General features: G+C 43.5%; 1 protein-coding gene and 1 pseudogene across 1 annotated transcript; both read left to right on the top strand.

Moving 5' to 3' along the window:
• Positions 1-170: 170 nt before the first annotated feature.
• Positions 171-3,073, top strand: LOC139408503 (polyubiquitin-C-like). The gene is made up of 2 exons (XM_071152472.1): positions 171-499; positions 1,752-3,073. The coding sequence occupies exon 2, from the start codon at positions 1,759-1,761 to the stop codon at positions 2,902-2,904; it is 1,146 nt and encodes a 381-aa protein (XP_071008573.1). The 5' UTR covers positions 171-499; positions 1,752-1,758; the 3' UTR covers positions 2,905-3,073.
• A 7,327-nt stretch (positions 3,074-10,400) lies between these two features.
• LOC139409645 (tubulin alpha chain, testis-specific-like) lies at positions 10,401-16,202 on the top strand (annotated as a pseudogene).
• The last annotated feature ends 3 nt before the right edge of the window (positions 16,203-16,205 follow it).

The raw sequence follows: 16,205 nt of genomic DNA, 5'->3' as shown, positions 1-16,205 counted from the left end.
TCTATGGCTATATGCACCCACATTTTTGCATGCCCACCCACCAACGAATTTCTGGCTCCGTCACTGTTTCTGACATAAATTCATAACTATCTAAAACACAATCCGATTTTACTAGCTGTCAAGGTTAATACTGCGACATCTGTGACTGGATTCGCTTTGACTGCTCAGCGCGTTGCTAGAGAACGTCGACTCACTCTTTTTGCACATTTCTACCTCCGCCAATGTACGACTTCTTTTATATGACCATTCTTACACTATTTCTTAAAAATTAAACATTCATATAGAACATTTGGAATGTCATACACGTCGTGGAGTTAGTCCATTTTATCCACAATCCATATGGTTAAGGATCTTTTTTGAAAATCCGCAGTTTATAGTTCCATATGGTGTAATGGTGGAGGGATACGTAACCGGCAATGTATAAATAACACAGCCCTTTGTTTGCGGTAACAGCCTCGTTTCCTGAAGATTCAAGAGCAGCGCCGTTGATCATTTGTTTGTAAGTAGGGTATTATCCAAAATGAGCATTAATGACAACATTTTTTCACAGAGACCCTTAGTTCAGCGTAATGTTAATTGGTAGTTCATTGTTTTTCCTATTCTTATTGGGTATGTACGAATATACTATGTTTGGGGGGTGTACGAATATTCGTCGACGATAGCTAAAGCTACCAGAAAGTTAGCTCGTCTAACTACAGTAGTTATTTACTAAAATAAAGTTAGCTGGCTGGATATGGTCTTGGCTAGCTTCCTAACAAGCTAAAACGAGGCGCTCAACAGTGGTTAGTCATTGGATAACCCTTCAATCAAGCTAGATATTGATATAGATGGAGGGGGAGGCTAACGTTAACAGTGGGTGTGTTTTTTGTAAATGCAATCTGGAGTGCCAGAGCCCTCTGGGTGTTCATAAATTCAGAGTTTTGTCAGATTAGAGTTGATCAGAGCGTTCTGGCATCACAACAGCTTGGGGGCTTGACTGCCAACTGGCTAACGTTGGCTAGCTTGCTAGCTACTTCCAGACACGAATGAGAACCGCGCAATCTGACCATTGTACTCGACCTAGTAGAGCTGCTTAGGCTGTTCATGTTGTCTAGAGCATTGGTGACAAACGTTAACTGTGCTGCTAGCAACTTAATTAATTACGCGTTTTCGGCCAAGTTTTTAAACACCAGCAATATTCAAGTGTTGCCCGTTTGTAAATTCATCAGTTATTATGCGCTCTGGCATACTCAGACGAGTGCTCCTAAATCGGAGTAGATAGCCAAAATGAATTTACTAACGCATCCCGAAAAACATCGCGCTCGAGACCTAAACCCAGCGATCATCCCGACTTGGTTTATCGGGCAGTAGTGGTAATATATGTTGCTGTAAAATGGGCGTAGGGGAGGTTAATTTATGACAAAATATTACGTTTTGACTGCAAATGAAAACACATCCCCATAGACTAAAATGGTCAGCTAGCTAGTCATTACCTACGGACTCGACTAAGGTTTGTTTTATGACAAAATGACAGCCACTACGTGGAGCTTGTTCTAAAATGGTGGCACCTGAAGCCAACTGCTGTAAACGTCAGCTGAGTACTACCTCAAATGGGAGGAGCTTTGCTCTACCCTATTTAGAAGTTGACCCACTGCATCTCAGAATTGTTATGTATACTAGATTGGTACCTATAATGTGTATTTATAGCATAGTTTATTTTACATTTTATTTCAGGTTTGAGTAGTTTAGTCTAACATGATTCTCTTCCCCAGTGTCAAGATGCAGATCTTTGTTAAAACCCTGACTGGTAAGACCATCACCCTCGAGGTTGAGCCCAGTGACACCATCGAGAACGTCAAGGCCAAGATCCAGGACAAGGAGGGCATCCCCCCAGACCAGCAGCGTCTGATCTTTGCCGGCAAGCAGCTGGAAGATGGCCGCACCCTGTCCGACTACAACATCCAGAAGGAGTCCACCCTCCATCTTGTGCTCCGTCTGAGGGGAGGTATGCAGATCTTCGTTAAAACCCTGACTGGTAAGACCATCACCCTCGAGGTTGAGCCCAGTGACACCATCGAGAACGTCAAGGCCAAGATCCAGGACAAGGAGGGCATCCCCCCAGACCAGCAGCGTCTGATCTTTGCCGGCAAGCAGCTGGAAGATGGCCGCACCCTGTCCGACTACAACATCCAGAAGGAGTCCACCCTCCATCTTGTGCTCCGTCTGAGGGGAGGTATGCAGATCTTCGTTAAAACCCTGACTGGTAAGACCATCACCCTCGAGGTTGAGCCCAGTGACACCATCGAGAACGTCAAGGCCAAGATCCAGGACAAGGAGGGCATCCCCCCAGACCAGCAGCGTCTGATCTTTGCCGGCAAGCAGCTGGAAGATGGCCGCACCCTGTCCGACTACAACATCCAGAAGGAGTCCACCCTCCATCTTGTGCTCCGTCTGAGGGGAGGTATGCAGATCTTCGTTAAAACCCTGACTGGTAAGACCATCACCCTCGAGGTTGAGCCCAGTGACACCATCGAGAACGTCAAGGCCAAGATCCAGGACAAGGAGGGCATCCCCCCAGACCAGCAGCGTCTGATCTTTGCCGGCAAGCAGCTGGAAGATGGCCGCACCCTGTCCGACTACAACATCCAGAAGGAGTCCACCCTCCATCTTGTTCTCCGTCTGAGGGGAGGTATGCAGATCTTCGTTAAAACCCTGACTGGTAAGACCATCACCCTCGAGGTTGAGCCCAGTGACACCATCGAGAACGTCAAGGCCAAGATCCAGGACAAGGAGGGCATCCCCCCAGACCAGCAGCGTCTGATCTTTGCCGGCAAGCAGCTGGAAGATGGCCGCACCCTGTCCGACTACAACATCCAGAAGGAGTCCACCCTTCACCTGGTCCTGCGTCTTCGTGGAGGCAACTAGTTCTACTCTTAACAATGTCACATCTTAACCCCAATTTTCCTCATCCCAAATTCCCTCCTAACCTCCAACCCCACCATTTGACCTCACTCCAATCCCACCCCTGACTTCCCTTCCACCCTAATCCCCAGCTCTTTAAATAAAAAAATCAATAAAGTTCAAGCATTCCTGATATTATCTGGTTGTTTTTTGTAGTAAAATATTTACAAATTTCAATATCACCTGGTTGTATTAGTTGCATTTTTTTGCCAGTTTCTAATTTGAAGTACTACTGCCTCGGCACATAACTACAACTGCCTCTATGTTAAACCTAATTTAAATACCTTTAGCTTTTAGTTTTTAAGTGAATAACTATAAGGTATTGATAACTATAGGTGCATTTGGAGTCGAAGGTTACATTCACTTCGGTTGGAGATATTAGAACTAGTTTCTCAAACACTTCCCAAATTTCTTAACACAAGTTGTGGCAAGTCGGTTAGGACATCTACTTTGTGTACGACACGTAATTTTAACAATTAACAGAAATTATTTCACTTATAATTCACTCAATTCCAGTGGGTCATAATTTTACATACACTAAGTTGACTGTGCCTTTACACAACTTGGAAAATTCCAGAAAATTGTCATTGCTTTAGAAGCCTCTGAGCTAATTGACATTTGAGTCAATTGGAGGTGTACCTGTGGATGTATTTCAAGGCCTACCTTCAAACTCAGTGCCTCCTTGCTTGACATGGGGAAATCAACCTAGACCTCAGAAAAACAACTAGACAAGTCTGGTTCATCCTTGGGCGCAATTTCCAAATGCCTAAGGTACCATGTTCATCTGTGCAAACCATTGTGCACAAGTATGAACACCATGGGACCACGCAGCCGTCATACCACTCGGGAAGGAGACGTGTTCTGTCTCCTAGACATGAACGTACTTTGGTGTGAAAAGTGCAAATCAATCCCAGAACGGCAAAGGCCACTGCTCCACAACCGCCATAAAGCCAGACTACGGTTTGCAATTGCACATGGGGACGGAGATGGTACTTTTTGGAGAAATTGTTCTCTGGTCTGATGGAACTGTTTGGCCATAATGACCGTTATGTTTGCAAGCTGAAGAACACCATCCCAACCGTGAAGCACGGGGTGGCAGCATCATGTTGTGGGGGTGCTTTGCTGTAGGAGGGACTGGTGCACTTCACAAAATAAATGTCATGAGGGAGGAAAATTGTGGCTATATTGAAGCAACATCTTAAGACAGTCAGGTTGCGAATGTGTCTTCCAAATGGACAATGACCCCAAGCATACTTCCAAAGTTGTGGCAAAATGGCTCAAGGTCAACAAAGTTAAGGTTTTGGAGTGGCCATCACGAAGCCCTGACCTCAATCCTATAGAAACATTGTGGGCAGAACTGAAAAAGTGTGTGAGCAAGGAGGCCTACAAACCTGACTCAGTTACAACAGCTCTGTCAGGAGGAATGGGGCAAAATTCACCAAACTTATTGTGGGAAGCTTGTGAAAGGCTACCTGAAACGTTTGACCCAAGTTAAACAATTTAAAGGCAATGCTACCAAATACAAATTGAGTGTATGTAAACTTCTGACCCCCTGGGAATGTGATGAAAGAAATAAAAGCTGAAGTAAATAATTATCTCTACTATCATTTGGACATTTCACATTCTTAAAATAAAGTGATGATCCTATCTGACCTAAGACATGGCATTTTTACCAGGATTAAATATCAGGAATTGTGAAAAGCTGAGTTTAAATGTATTTGGCTAAGGTGTATGTAAACTACCGACTTCAACTGTATATCCAATCACTATTTATAAAGCCCTTTTTACAACGGCCGATATCAGTGGTTATACAGAAACCCAGCCCTAAACCTCATACGGCAAGCAATGCAGATAAATGTCAGTTGGCTTTTCATGGCTGAGCAATCAGGTTGAGAGCAGGTATACTGAACAAAATGCAAACATTTTGATTTTACTGAGTCAGGGTTTGGCTGATTTCCAGGCGATTGCTACCTGCCCCAACACAGAATGCCGACTAAAGTTTGGAAGATGAATAATTGTCTAGGGCTGTTTTTCATGTTTTGGGCTAAGCCCCTTAGTTCCAGTGAAGGGCAGTCAAGGCTACAGCATATACATTGACATTCTAGATGATTCTGTTCTTCCAACTTTGACAACAGTTCGGGGAAGACCCTTTCCGGTTTCAGCATGACAATGCCCCCGTGCACAAAGCGAGGTCCATACAGAAATGGTTTGTCGATCAGTGTGGAAGAACTTGACTGACATCCACAAAATACTGACCTTAACTCCATCGAACATCTTTGAGATGAATTGGAACGTCTGACCTCAATAATGATCCTGTTGCTGAATGCAACCAAGTCCCTGCAGCAATGTTCTAACTTCAAGTGAAAAGCCTTCCCAGAAGAGTGGACGCTGTTATAGCAAAGGGGGGACCAACTCCATATAAATGCCCATGACTTTGGAATGAGATGTTTGACAAGCAGGTGTCCACATACTTTTGGTCATGTAGTGTACTTGGTGATGTTTAAGTGGTTTATTTGCAGGTATTAAAAGTAATACATTGGAATTTATGGGATGGTCATATCACCAAGCAGCTGCCGTAAGTGGTGATGCAGCCAGTCACGATGCTCTCAATGGATGATCATTGCAATATAGTAATATTTCTTTATCTGGTAAAACGATTAGGTAGTGAGGTAATTGGTATCGCCCTCTCTTTTATATTATAGTAAAGCGACGTTAAAGAACTATAATTTGCACAATCTGTTGAATTATGGAGAGGCATGGCAAATTTACTGTATGATTCTTGCAAGGAGTGCTACAGTTCCCAGTAGGTATTTTGGTGGGTACCAGCACTGGAAATTTGGAAGAGGGACTTATTAGTATGCCTGAAATGCATCCTTCCTTTGAGTAGTCACTATGACATTATTTGCTTTTATCCAACTGTTAGATTATGATTACCTTAAACCAGGAAGGAAGCATTTTCATTGTTATAGCTAATAGGTATGCTGTACCTCCCTACAGCAAAAGGATGTAATTCATACTTAACCACAAGATGTCCCCATAGACCAAGTGAAAGCTCTTACAGCTGATTGCCTTTCTCATACACACTAATTTCTAGGGGTGTGCTGACATGCGTAATCATATCCGTAAATTTACAGTTGATAATCGGATGATCACTCTATCCGAGCAGCAGGATCAATGCTACAGGCCACCACTCTACTTACCGATAGGCAAACTAGCCAGTTGAGTTATTTAGACCACGCACATGACTGAGACAGTACAGTATGGTTAAGAAACTCTGACTGACTGACATGAGATCTGTGAGCTGCTCTGACAGCTGGTGCTTAAAGCTATTGAGGGAGATATGAGTCTCCAGCTTCCAGTGATTTTTGCAGTTCGTTCCAGTCATTGGCAGCAGAGAACTGGAAGGAAAGGCGGCCAAAGGGGGAATTGACTTTGGGGGTGACTAGTGAGATATACCTGCTGGAGCGTATGCTACGGGTGGGTGCTGCTATGGTGACTAGTGAGCTGAGATAAGGCAGGGCTTTTCCTAGCAGAGACTTATAGATGACCTGGAGCCAGTGGGTTTGGCGACGAGTATGAAGCGAGGGCCAGCCAACGAAAGCATACAGGTCGTAGTGGTGGGTAGTGTGGTGACAAAATGGATGGCACTGTGATAGACTGCATCCAATTTGTTGAGAAGAGTGTTGGAGGCTATTTTGTAAATGACATTGCCGAAGTCGAGGATCGGTAGGATGGTCAGCATGAGTGAAGGATGCTTTTTGCGAAATAGGAAGCCGATTCTAGTTTTAATTTTGGATTGGAGATGCTTATTAATGTGAGTCTGGAAGGAGAGTTTACAGTCTAACCAGACACATAGGTATTTGTAGTTGTCCACATATTCTTAGTCAGAGCTGTCGAGAGTAGTGATGCTGGACAGGGTGGCAGGTGCGGGCAGTGATCGGTTGAAGAGCATGCATTTAGTTTTACTTGCATTTAAGAGCAGTTGGAGGCGACGGAAGGAGAGTTGTATAGCATTGAAGCTCATCTGGAGGTTAGTTAACACAGTGTCCAAAGAAGCACCCGAAGTATACAGAATGGTGTCGTCTGCGTAGAGCTGGATCAGAGAATCACCAGCAGCAAGAGCGACATCGTTGATGTAAACAGAGAAGATAATTATTTGTCTCAAACATAATTTTACTTAAATATAGTTAAATAAAGGTTCAATATAATAAATATATACAATGCCTTGAGAAAGTATTCATACCCGTTGACTTAATCCACATTTTGTTGTATTACAGCCTGAATTTAAAATGGGTTAAATATATTATTTTTTTATCCATCTACACATAATACATCATAATGACAGTGAAAACATGTTTTTGACATTTTTGCAAATGTATTGAACAGGAAATACAGACATATCTAATTTACGTAAGTATTCACACCTCTGAGTCAATGTTTGTAGAAGCACTTTTGGCATGGATTACAGACAGAATCTTTCTGGGTAAGTCTCTAAAAGCTTCCAGTGCTGAATTGTGAAACATTTGCCCATTATTCTTTTCAAAAATCTTCAAGCTCTGTCAAATTGGTTGTTGATCATTGCTAGACAACCATTTTCAGGTCTTGCCATAGATTTTCAAATAGATTTAAGTCAAAACTAACTTGGCCACTGAGGAATATTCACTTGGTACTCTTCTTGGTAAGCAACTCCAGTGTATAATTGGCCTTGTGTTTTAGGTTATTGTCCTGCTGAAAGGTGAATTCATCTCCCAGTGTCTGGTGGAAAGCAGACTGAACCAGGTTTTCCTCTAGGATTTTTCCTGTGGTTTCTCCATTCCGTTTCTTTTTATCCTGAAATTCTCCCAAGCATACCCATAACAGTAATGTGTTGTATTGGATTTGCCCAAAGGATAACACTTTGAATGCAGAAAAGGTGAATTGCTTTGCCACATTTTTTGCAGTATTACCTTAGTGCCTTGTTGCAAACAGGATGCATGTTTTGGAATATTATTCTGGTTTGTCTTCCTTATTTTCATTCTGTCAATTAGGTTAGTATTGTTGAGTAACTACAATGTTATTGATCCATCCTCAGTTGTCTCCTATCACAGCCATTAAACTCTGCAACTGTTTTAAAGTCACAATTGGCCCCATGGTGAAATCCCTGGAAGGTTTCCTTCCTCTTCTGCAACTGAGTTAGGAAGGACACCTGTATCTTGTAGTGACAGGGTGTATACATACACAATCCAAAGTATAATTAATAACCTCACCATGCTCAAAGGGATATTCAAAGTGAGCTTCTTTTTTTCTTTTTTTACCCATCTACCAATAGTTGCCCTTCTTTGTGAGGCATTTGAAAACCGCCCTGGTCTTTGTGGTTGAATCTGTGTTTCAAATTCACTGCTCGACTGAGGTACCTTACAGATAATGTGTATGTGTGTTGTACAGAGATGAGGTAGTCATTCAACAACCATGTTAAACACTATTATTTCACACAGTAAGACCATGCAACTTATTATGTGACTTGTTAAGCACATTTTTACTCCTAAATGTATTTAGGCTTGCCATAACAAATGCGTTGAATAGTTAGTGACATTTCATATTTTCATTTTTTATTAATTTGTAAAAGAAATGTGAAAAACATTGTCTGTTTATCTCCATTTAAAAATCAGGCTGTAACACAACAAAATGTGGAAAAAGTAAAGGGTGGGAATACTTTCTAAAGGTACTGTATTTGCTCTCTTGTCATTACCTGCATTTCCTATTTCCAGCTTTCTAACTTTGTCTTTTAGGAAATGCAGTTAATTCTTGGTGATACCCTGATGCATTGTTAGTACAATCACTTTGTTTTTTTCTGCTATTCCACCCCCAGTCTGGCCTCCATCTTCCTCAGCTCCACCACAATGTCTGTCAGCACTCTCAGCTCAGCCAAGATGTCAGGGGTGTTGGTGGTGGTCTGGCGATTAATCTCTTTCTGGATCCTCTCTGCACCATCAGTCCTTCAGCTGTCTCTAACCCTACTCTCTCCCTCATTCTTGTCATTTTCTCTGACCCCGCCCCTCTCTCCCTGAGCCCATGCCCCCAGGCCCAGACAGACAAAACAGCAACACAGAACCCCCCAGGACAACAGCACCCCTTATTCTGAAATGACACGGTTCAGAAATGTAGTCCAGTAAAGTACGGCATGAGGCTCAGTCACGTTCTTTATACGCTACTTACTTATTGAACTAAATGCATGAGAATTGAATATACACTACCGTTCAAAAGTTTGGGGTCACTTAGAAATGTCCTTGTTTTTGAAAGAAAAGCACATTTTTTGTCCATTTAAAATAACAAAATGTAGCTGGAAACGGCAGATTTTTAATGGAATATCTACATAGGCGTATAGAGGCCCATTATCAGCAACCATCACTCCTGTATTCCAATGGGACGTTGTGTTAGCTAATACAAGTTGATCATTTTAAAAGGCTAATTGATCATTAGAAAACCCTTTTGCATTTATATTAGCACAGCTGAAAACTGCTGTCCTGATTAAAGAAGCAATAAAACTGTCCTTCTTTAGACTAGTTGAGTATCTGGAGTGTCAGCAATGTGGGGTCATTTACAGGCTCAAAATGGCCAGAAACAAAGACCTTTCTTCTGAAACTCGTCAGTCTATTCTTGTTCTGAGAAATGAAGGCTATTCCATGCGAGAAATTGCCAAGAAACTGAAGATCTTGTACAAGGCTGTGTACTACTCCCTTCACAGAACAGCGCAAACTGTCTCTAACCAGAATGGAAAGAGGAGTGGGGGACCCTGGTGCACAACTGAGCAAGAGGACAAGTACATTAGAGTGTCTAGTTTGAGAAACAGATTACTTTGGGACAGATGACTTTGGGCTAGATAGAAAATAAAGAATGCTGCAGGACTAAAATAATTGCTCGATTTGAACAGTAGGCTACCAGTTCTTGGCCAGTACAAGTTTACCAGTGAGTTTTTGTTAAAAATAAGATGTAGCTTTTTTTTCTTTGAGCTGAATCACAATCAATAAACACAAGTAATACATTAGTCCAATATTATCAGCTACACAAGTAGTAATAGCAGAAGGAAGCATGTATTCACCTCACTGACTGAGATAAAATGGAGTTTTAGTTCACTTGACCTTTTCAGCCATCTGCTATCAGAAAAATACCATTCTGTCATTTGAAAATAAGTTATTTTTGACACTTTATACTATAGTCCAAATGGCAAAAGAGAAAATATTGATTGACATAGCGTTTATTTGAATTACAGACACTTGGGTTGAAACTAAGGCGGGCTCATTCAGGGACCTATATAAGCTTGAATCGGCAATGTTTTTCATCATTTTGGGCAGTTAACCGTTGGAAGTTGCAGAGCTAAGGCAGACCGTTGTCAGCAGCCTAGTCAATTGTATAACAAAACCTTTATAACCTTAACTACAGGTCTTGCTTTAAATAATCATTATGGTAAGTTTTCTGTCAAGATGAGTGGTGGCTATAGCACAACTAACAAACCAAGTTTCGTCAAACTATCTAACGTTATGGAGCTAGCTAACTTTAAGGTAACATGAAGTTTGATAACTAGTTGCTAACCATTCTGCGTAAATAGCTAGCTAACAACATGAAAGTAAATCTGTCAGCTATGACACATGTATCTTTGGAGCTAGCGTGCTAATTTATTCAAATTGTATTTTCCACAGCGTGAGTGCATCTCTATCCACGTTGGTCAGGCTGGTGTGCAGATCGGTAATGCGTGCTGGGAGCTGTACTGCTTGGAGCATGGGATCCAGCCTGATGGGCAGATTTATTTATTTTTTATTTCACCTTTATTTAACCAGGTAGGCTAGTTGAGAACAAGTTCTCATTTGCAACTGCGACCTGGCCAAGATAAAGCGTAGCAATTCGACACATACAACAACACAGAGTTACAAATGGAATAAACAAAACATAGTCAATAATACAGTAGAACAAAAGAAAACAAAAAGTCTATATACAGTGAGTGCAAATGAGGTAAGTTAAGGAAATAAATAAGCCATGGTGGCGAAGTAATTGCAATATAGCAATTAAACACTGGAATGGTAGATCGGCAGAAGATGAATGTGCAGGTAGAGATACTGGGGTGCAAAGGAGCAAAATAAATAAATACCAGTATGGGGATGAGGTAGGTAGATAGATGGGCTGTTTACAGATGGGCTATGTACAGGTGCAGTGATCTGTAAGCTGCTCTGACAGCTGGTGCTTAAAGCTAATGAGGGAGATGTGAGTCCAGCTTCAGAGATTTTTGCAATTCGTTCCAGTCATGGGCAGCAGAGAACTGTAAGGAAAGACGACCAAAGGAGGAATTGGCTTTGGGGGTGACCAGTGAGATATACCTGCTGGAGCGCGAGCTATGAGTGGGTGCTGCTATGGTGACCAGTGAGCTGAGATAAGGCGGGGCTTTACCTAGCAAAGACTTGTAGATAACCTGTAGCCAGTGGATTTGGCGACGAGTATGAAGCGAGGGCCAACCAACGAGAGCGTACAGGTCGCAATGGTGGGTAGTGTATGGGGCTTTGGTGACAAAACGGATGACACTGTGATAGACTGCATCCAGTTTGTTGAGTAGAGTGTTGGAGGCTATTTTATAGATGACATCACCGAAGTCGAGGATCAGTAGGATGGTCAGTTTTACGAGGGTATGTTTGGCAGCATGAGTGAAGGATGCTTTGTTGCGGTAAAGGAAGCCAATTCTAGATTTAATTTTGGATTGGAGATGATTAATGTGAGTCTGGAAGGAGAGTTTACAGTCTAACCAGACACCCAGGTATTTGTAGTTGTCCACGTATTCTAAGTCAGAGCCGTCCAGAGTAGTGATGCTGGACGGGCGGGCAGGTGCGGGCAGTGATCGATTGAATAGCATGCATTTAGTTTTACTTGCGTTTAAGAGCAGTTGGAGGCCACGGAAGGAGAGTTGTGTGGCATTGAAGCTCGTCTGGAGGTTAGTTAACACAGTGTCCCAGGAGGGGCCAGAAGTATACAGAATGGTGTTGTCTGCGTAGAGGTGGATCAGAGAATCACCAGCAGCAAGAGCAACATCATTGATGTATACAGAAAAGAGAGTCGGCCTGAGAATTGAACCCTGTGGCACACCCATAGAGACTGTCAGAGGTCCGCACAACAGTCCCTCCAATTTGACACACTGAACTCTAGCAGAGAAGTAGTTGGTAAACCAGGCGAGGCAATCATTTGAGAAACCAAGGCTGTCGAGTTTGCCAATAAGCATGTTGTGATTGACAAAGTCGAAAGCCTTGGCCAGGTCGATGAATACGGCTGCACAGTAATGTCTCTTATCGATGGCGGTTATGATGTCATTTAGAACCTTGAGCGTGGCTGAGGTGCACCCATGACCAGCTCTGAAACCAGATTGCATAGCGGAGAAGGTATGGTGGGATTCGAAATGGTCAGTAATCTGTTTGTTAACTTGGCTTTCGAAGACCTTAGAAAGACAGGGTAGAATAGATATAGGTCTGTAGCAGTTTGGGTCTAGAGTGCCTCCCCCTTTGAAGAGGGGGATGACCGCGGCAGCTTTCCAATCTTTGGGAATCTCAGATGATACGAAAGAGAGATTGAAAAGGCTACTGATAGGGGTTGCAACAATTTCGGCAGATCATTTTAGAAAGAGAGGGTCCAGATTGTCTAGCCCGGCTAATTTGTAGGGGTCCAGATTTTGCAGCTCTTTCAGAACATCAGCTATCTGGATTTGGGTAAAGGAGAAATGGTGGGGGCTGTGGTGGGTTGCTGTGGAGGGTGCCGGACAGTTGACCTGTGTACGGGTAGCCAAGTGGAAAGCATGGCCAGCCGTAGAGAAATGCTTATTGAAATTCTCAATGGTAGCGGATTTATTGGTGGTGACAGTGTTTCCTAGCTTCAGAGCAGTGGGCAGCTGGGAGGAGGTGCTCTTATTCCCCATGCACTTTAGTGTCCCAGAACTTTTTTGAGTTAGTACTACAGGATGCAAATTTCTGTTTGAAAAAGCTTGCCTTAGCTTTTCTAACTGCCTGTGTATATTTGTTCCTAACTGTTCCTAATTCGATGCTAATGCAGAATGCCACAGGATGTTTTTGTGCTGGTCAAGGGCAGACAGGTCTGGAGTGAACCAAGGACTATATATATTCCTAGTTCTACATTTTTTGAGAGGGGCATGCTTATTTAAGATGGTGAGGAAGGCACTTTTAAAGAATAGCCAGGCATCATCTACTGACCGGATAAGGTCAATGTCATTCCAGGATACCCCGGCCAGGTCAATTAGAAAGGCCTGCTCGCAGGTGTTTCAGGGAGCGTTTGACAGTGATGAGGGGTGGTCGTTTGGTTGCAGACCCATTACGAATGCAGGCAATGAGGCAGTGATCGCTGAGATCTTGATTGAAAACAGCAGAGGTGTATTTGGAGGGCAAATTAGTTAGGATGACATCTATGAGGGTGCCCGTGTTTACTGATTTGGGGTTGTATCTGGTAGGTTCATTGATAATTTGTGTGAGATTGAGGGCATCAAGCTTAGTTTGTAGGATGGCCGGGGTGTTAAGCATGTCCCAGTTTAGGTCACCTAGTAGCACGAGCTCAGAAGATAGATGGGGGGCAATCAATTCACATATGGTATCGAGGGCACAGCTGGGGGCAGAGGGAGGTCTATAGCAAGCGGCAACAGTGAGAGACTTGTTTCTGGAAAGGTGAATTTTTAGAAGTAGAAGCTCAAATTGTTTGGGTACAGACTTAGATAGCCTGCAGAGTTCTGTATTACCATCTTTGCAGTAGATTGCAACACCGCCCCCTTTGGCAGTTCTATCTTGGCGGAAAACATTATAGTTAGGAATGGAAATCAAGGTTTTTGGTGGTTTTCCTAAGCCAGGATTCAGACATGGCTAAGACATCTGGGTTGGCAGAGTGTGCTAAAGCAGTGAGTAAAACAAACTTAGGGAGTAGGCTTCTAATGTTAACATGCATGAAACCAAAGCTTTTACATTTACAGAAGTCAACAAATGAGAGCACCTGTGGGGTGGGAGTGGAGCTAGGCACTGCAGGACCTGCCCAGCGACAAAACCATCGGTGGAGGGGATGACTCCTTCAACACCTTCAGCGAGACAGGAGTGGGAAAACATGTCAAATCAAATCAAATTCATTTATATAGCCCTTCGTGCATCAGCTGATATCTCAAAGTGCTGTACAGAAACCCAGCCTAAAACCCAAACAGCAAGCAATGCAGGTGTAGAAGCACATGTCCCTCGTGCAGTTTTTGTGGATCTCGAACCAACTGTAGTTGGTAAGGACGAAATGAGCGAAGCTATGATTACTATATGCTGTAATAAATAATATAATCCTCCCTGACCAGAGAATGATTTTTCATAGATGAGGTCTGCACCGAGACATACCGTCAGCCTTTCCACCCTGAGCAGCTCATCACCGGTGAGGAGGATGCCGCCAACAACTACGCTCGAGGCCACTACACCATTGGCAAGGAAATCGTGGACTTGGTGCTGGACAGAGTTCGCAAGCTGGTGAGTAACGTTAGCTAGTATTTTTTTTGTTAGCCTGAAGCCATGTGCCTCCAATGCCCAGTTATTTAACTTTACTAAATAGTTGTTTTTTTTGTTAGCCTGAAGCCATGTGCATCCTCTGCCCAACAAATTTGAGAATTAATCCTTTGGTGTGCTGCAGTTTGCAAACGATATTGCGCTTATCATCCTCAAGGCAGTTAAGCAATGCATTCTGCCAATAGTCGTTCACAAGTTAGTCCAGTTGCAGCCACAACTAGACCCCGTCTTAAATGTACCAAGAAAAAATGGTATTTGTATGCCTGGCAATTAACAAATGTACATTGTTTAAAGCACGATTTTACATGTCTGTCACAAATGACAGCTCTAGTAAGCCTTTTATGGTGAATGACATGTGAACAAGTGGCTTGTAGAATCATGACTATTTAGAGTTTTCAGTTCATTGTTCGCCGGTAGGGTGTCCTGGTGCCCTGGAAAGATTTATTATTTTGAGTCTTAAGAGATCAGTCAGTAAAAAGAGACGAACTTCCCGTCAATTGTCCATAACCTGTTCTTTCTCACTCCAGTCAGACCAGTGCACTGGCCTTCAGGGCTTCCTGATCTTCCACAGTTTTGGTGGTGGAACTGGATCAGGTTTTGCTTCACTGCTCATGGAGAGACTGTCTGTGGACTACGGAAAAAAGTCCAAACTGGAGTTTGCCATTTACCCTGCCCCTCAGGTATTGCTAATGTTTAGTTGTTCACATGGTTATTTGGTAGATTTCCAAATCAGCAAAACTTTTACTGTACTCAATACTTGTTTGATATGTACATTTTCATTATGTAACACCTAATGATGACAGTTCTACCTCTTGTTTATGTGTTCAGGTGTCCACAGCAGTGGTGGAGCCCTACAAGTCTATCCTGACCACCCACACCACCCTGGAATACTCACTGTGCCTTCATGGTTGACAACGAGGCCATCTACGACATCTGCCGTCGTAACCTGGACATTGAGCGTCCCACCTACACCAACCTCAACAGGCTCATTGGCCAGATTGTCTCCTCCATCACCGTTGCGTTTCGATGGAGCCCTCAACGTGGACCTGCCAGAGTTCCAGACCAACCTGATGCCCTACCCCCGTATCCACTTCCCCCTGGTCACCTACGCACCTGTCATCTCTGCCACGAGATGCTCTCTGTGGCAGAGATCACCAACGCCTGCTTCGAGCCCACCAACCAGATGGTGAAGTGTGACCCTAGTCACGGGAAGTACATGGCCTGCTGTACGTCAATGCTACCATCGCCACCATCAAGACCAAACTCACCATCCAGTTTGCTGACTGGTGCCTCACCAGCTTCAAGGTAAATAAGCAATGGATTCATTCATTCACACTGATCTATCCTTCTAAACATTTAAGGCACTTGGCATGTTAATTATTGGTTAGTCAGGTTTTGACAGTTTTTTTGTTTGTGCCCTGCAGGTTGGCATCAACTACCAGCCACCCATGGTGGTGCCAGGTGGAGATCTAGCCAAGGCCCAGAGAGCTGTGTGCATGTTGAGCAACTCCACGGCCATTGCTGAGGCCTGGGCTCGGCTCGACCACAAGTTTGACCTGATGTACGCCAAGCGTGCCTTTGTGCACTGGCATGTGGGAGAGGGTATGGAGGAGGGGGAGTTCTGAGGCCAGAGAGGATCTGGCTGCCCTGGAGAAGGACTACGAAGAGGTGGGAGTAGATTCAGTGGAAGGGGAGGCTGAGGAAGGAGAAGAGTACTGAACA

The sequence above is a fragment of the Oncorhynchus clarkii genome, chromosome 5, assembly GCF_045791955.1.
Source record: "Oncorhynchus clarkii lewisi isolate Uvic-CL-2024 chromosome 5, UVic_Ocla_1.0, whole genome shotgun sequence".
Taxonomy (NCBI): Eukaryota; Metazoa; Chordata; class Actinopteri; order Salmoniformes; family Salmonidae; genus Oncorhynchus; species Oncorhynchus clarkii.
Note: the sequence above shows the minus strand (reverse complement) of the source record. Positions and strands in the feature narration are given on the sequence as shown.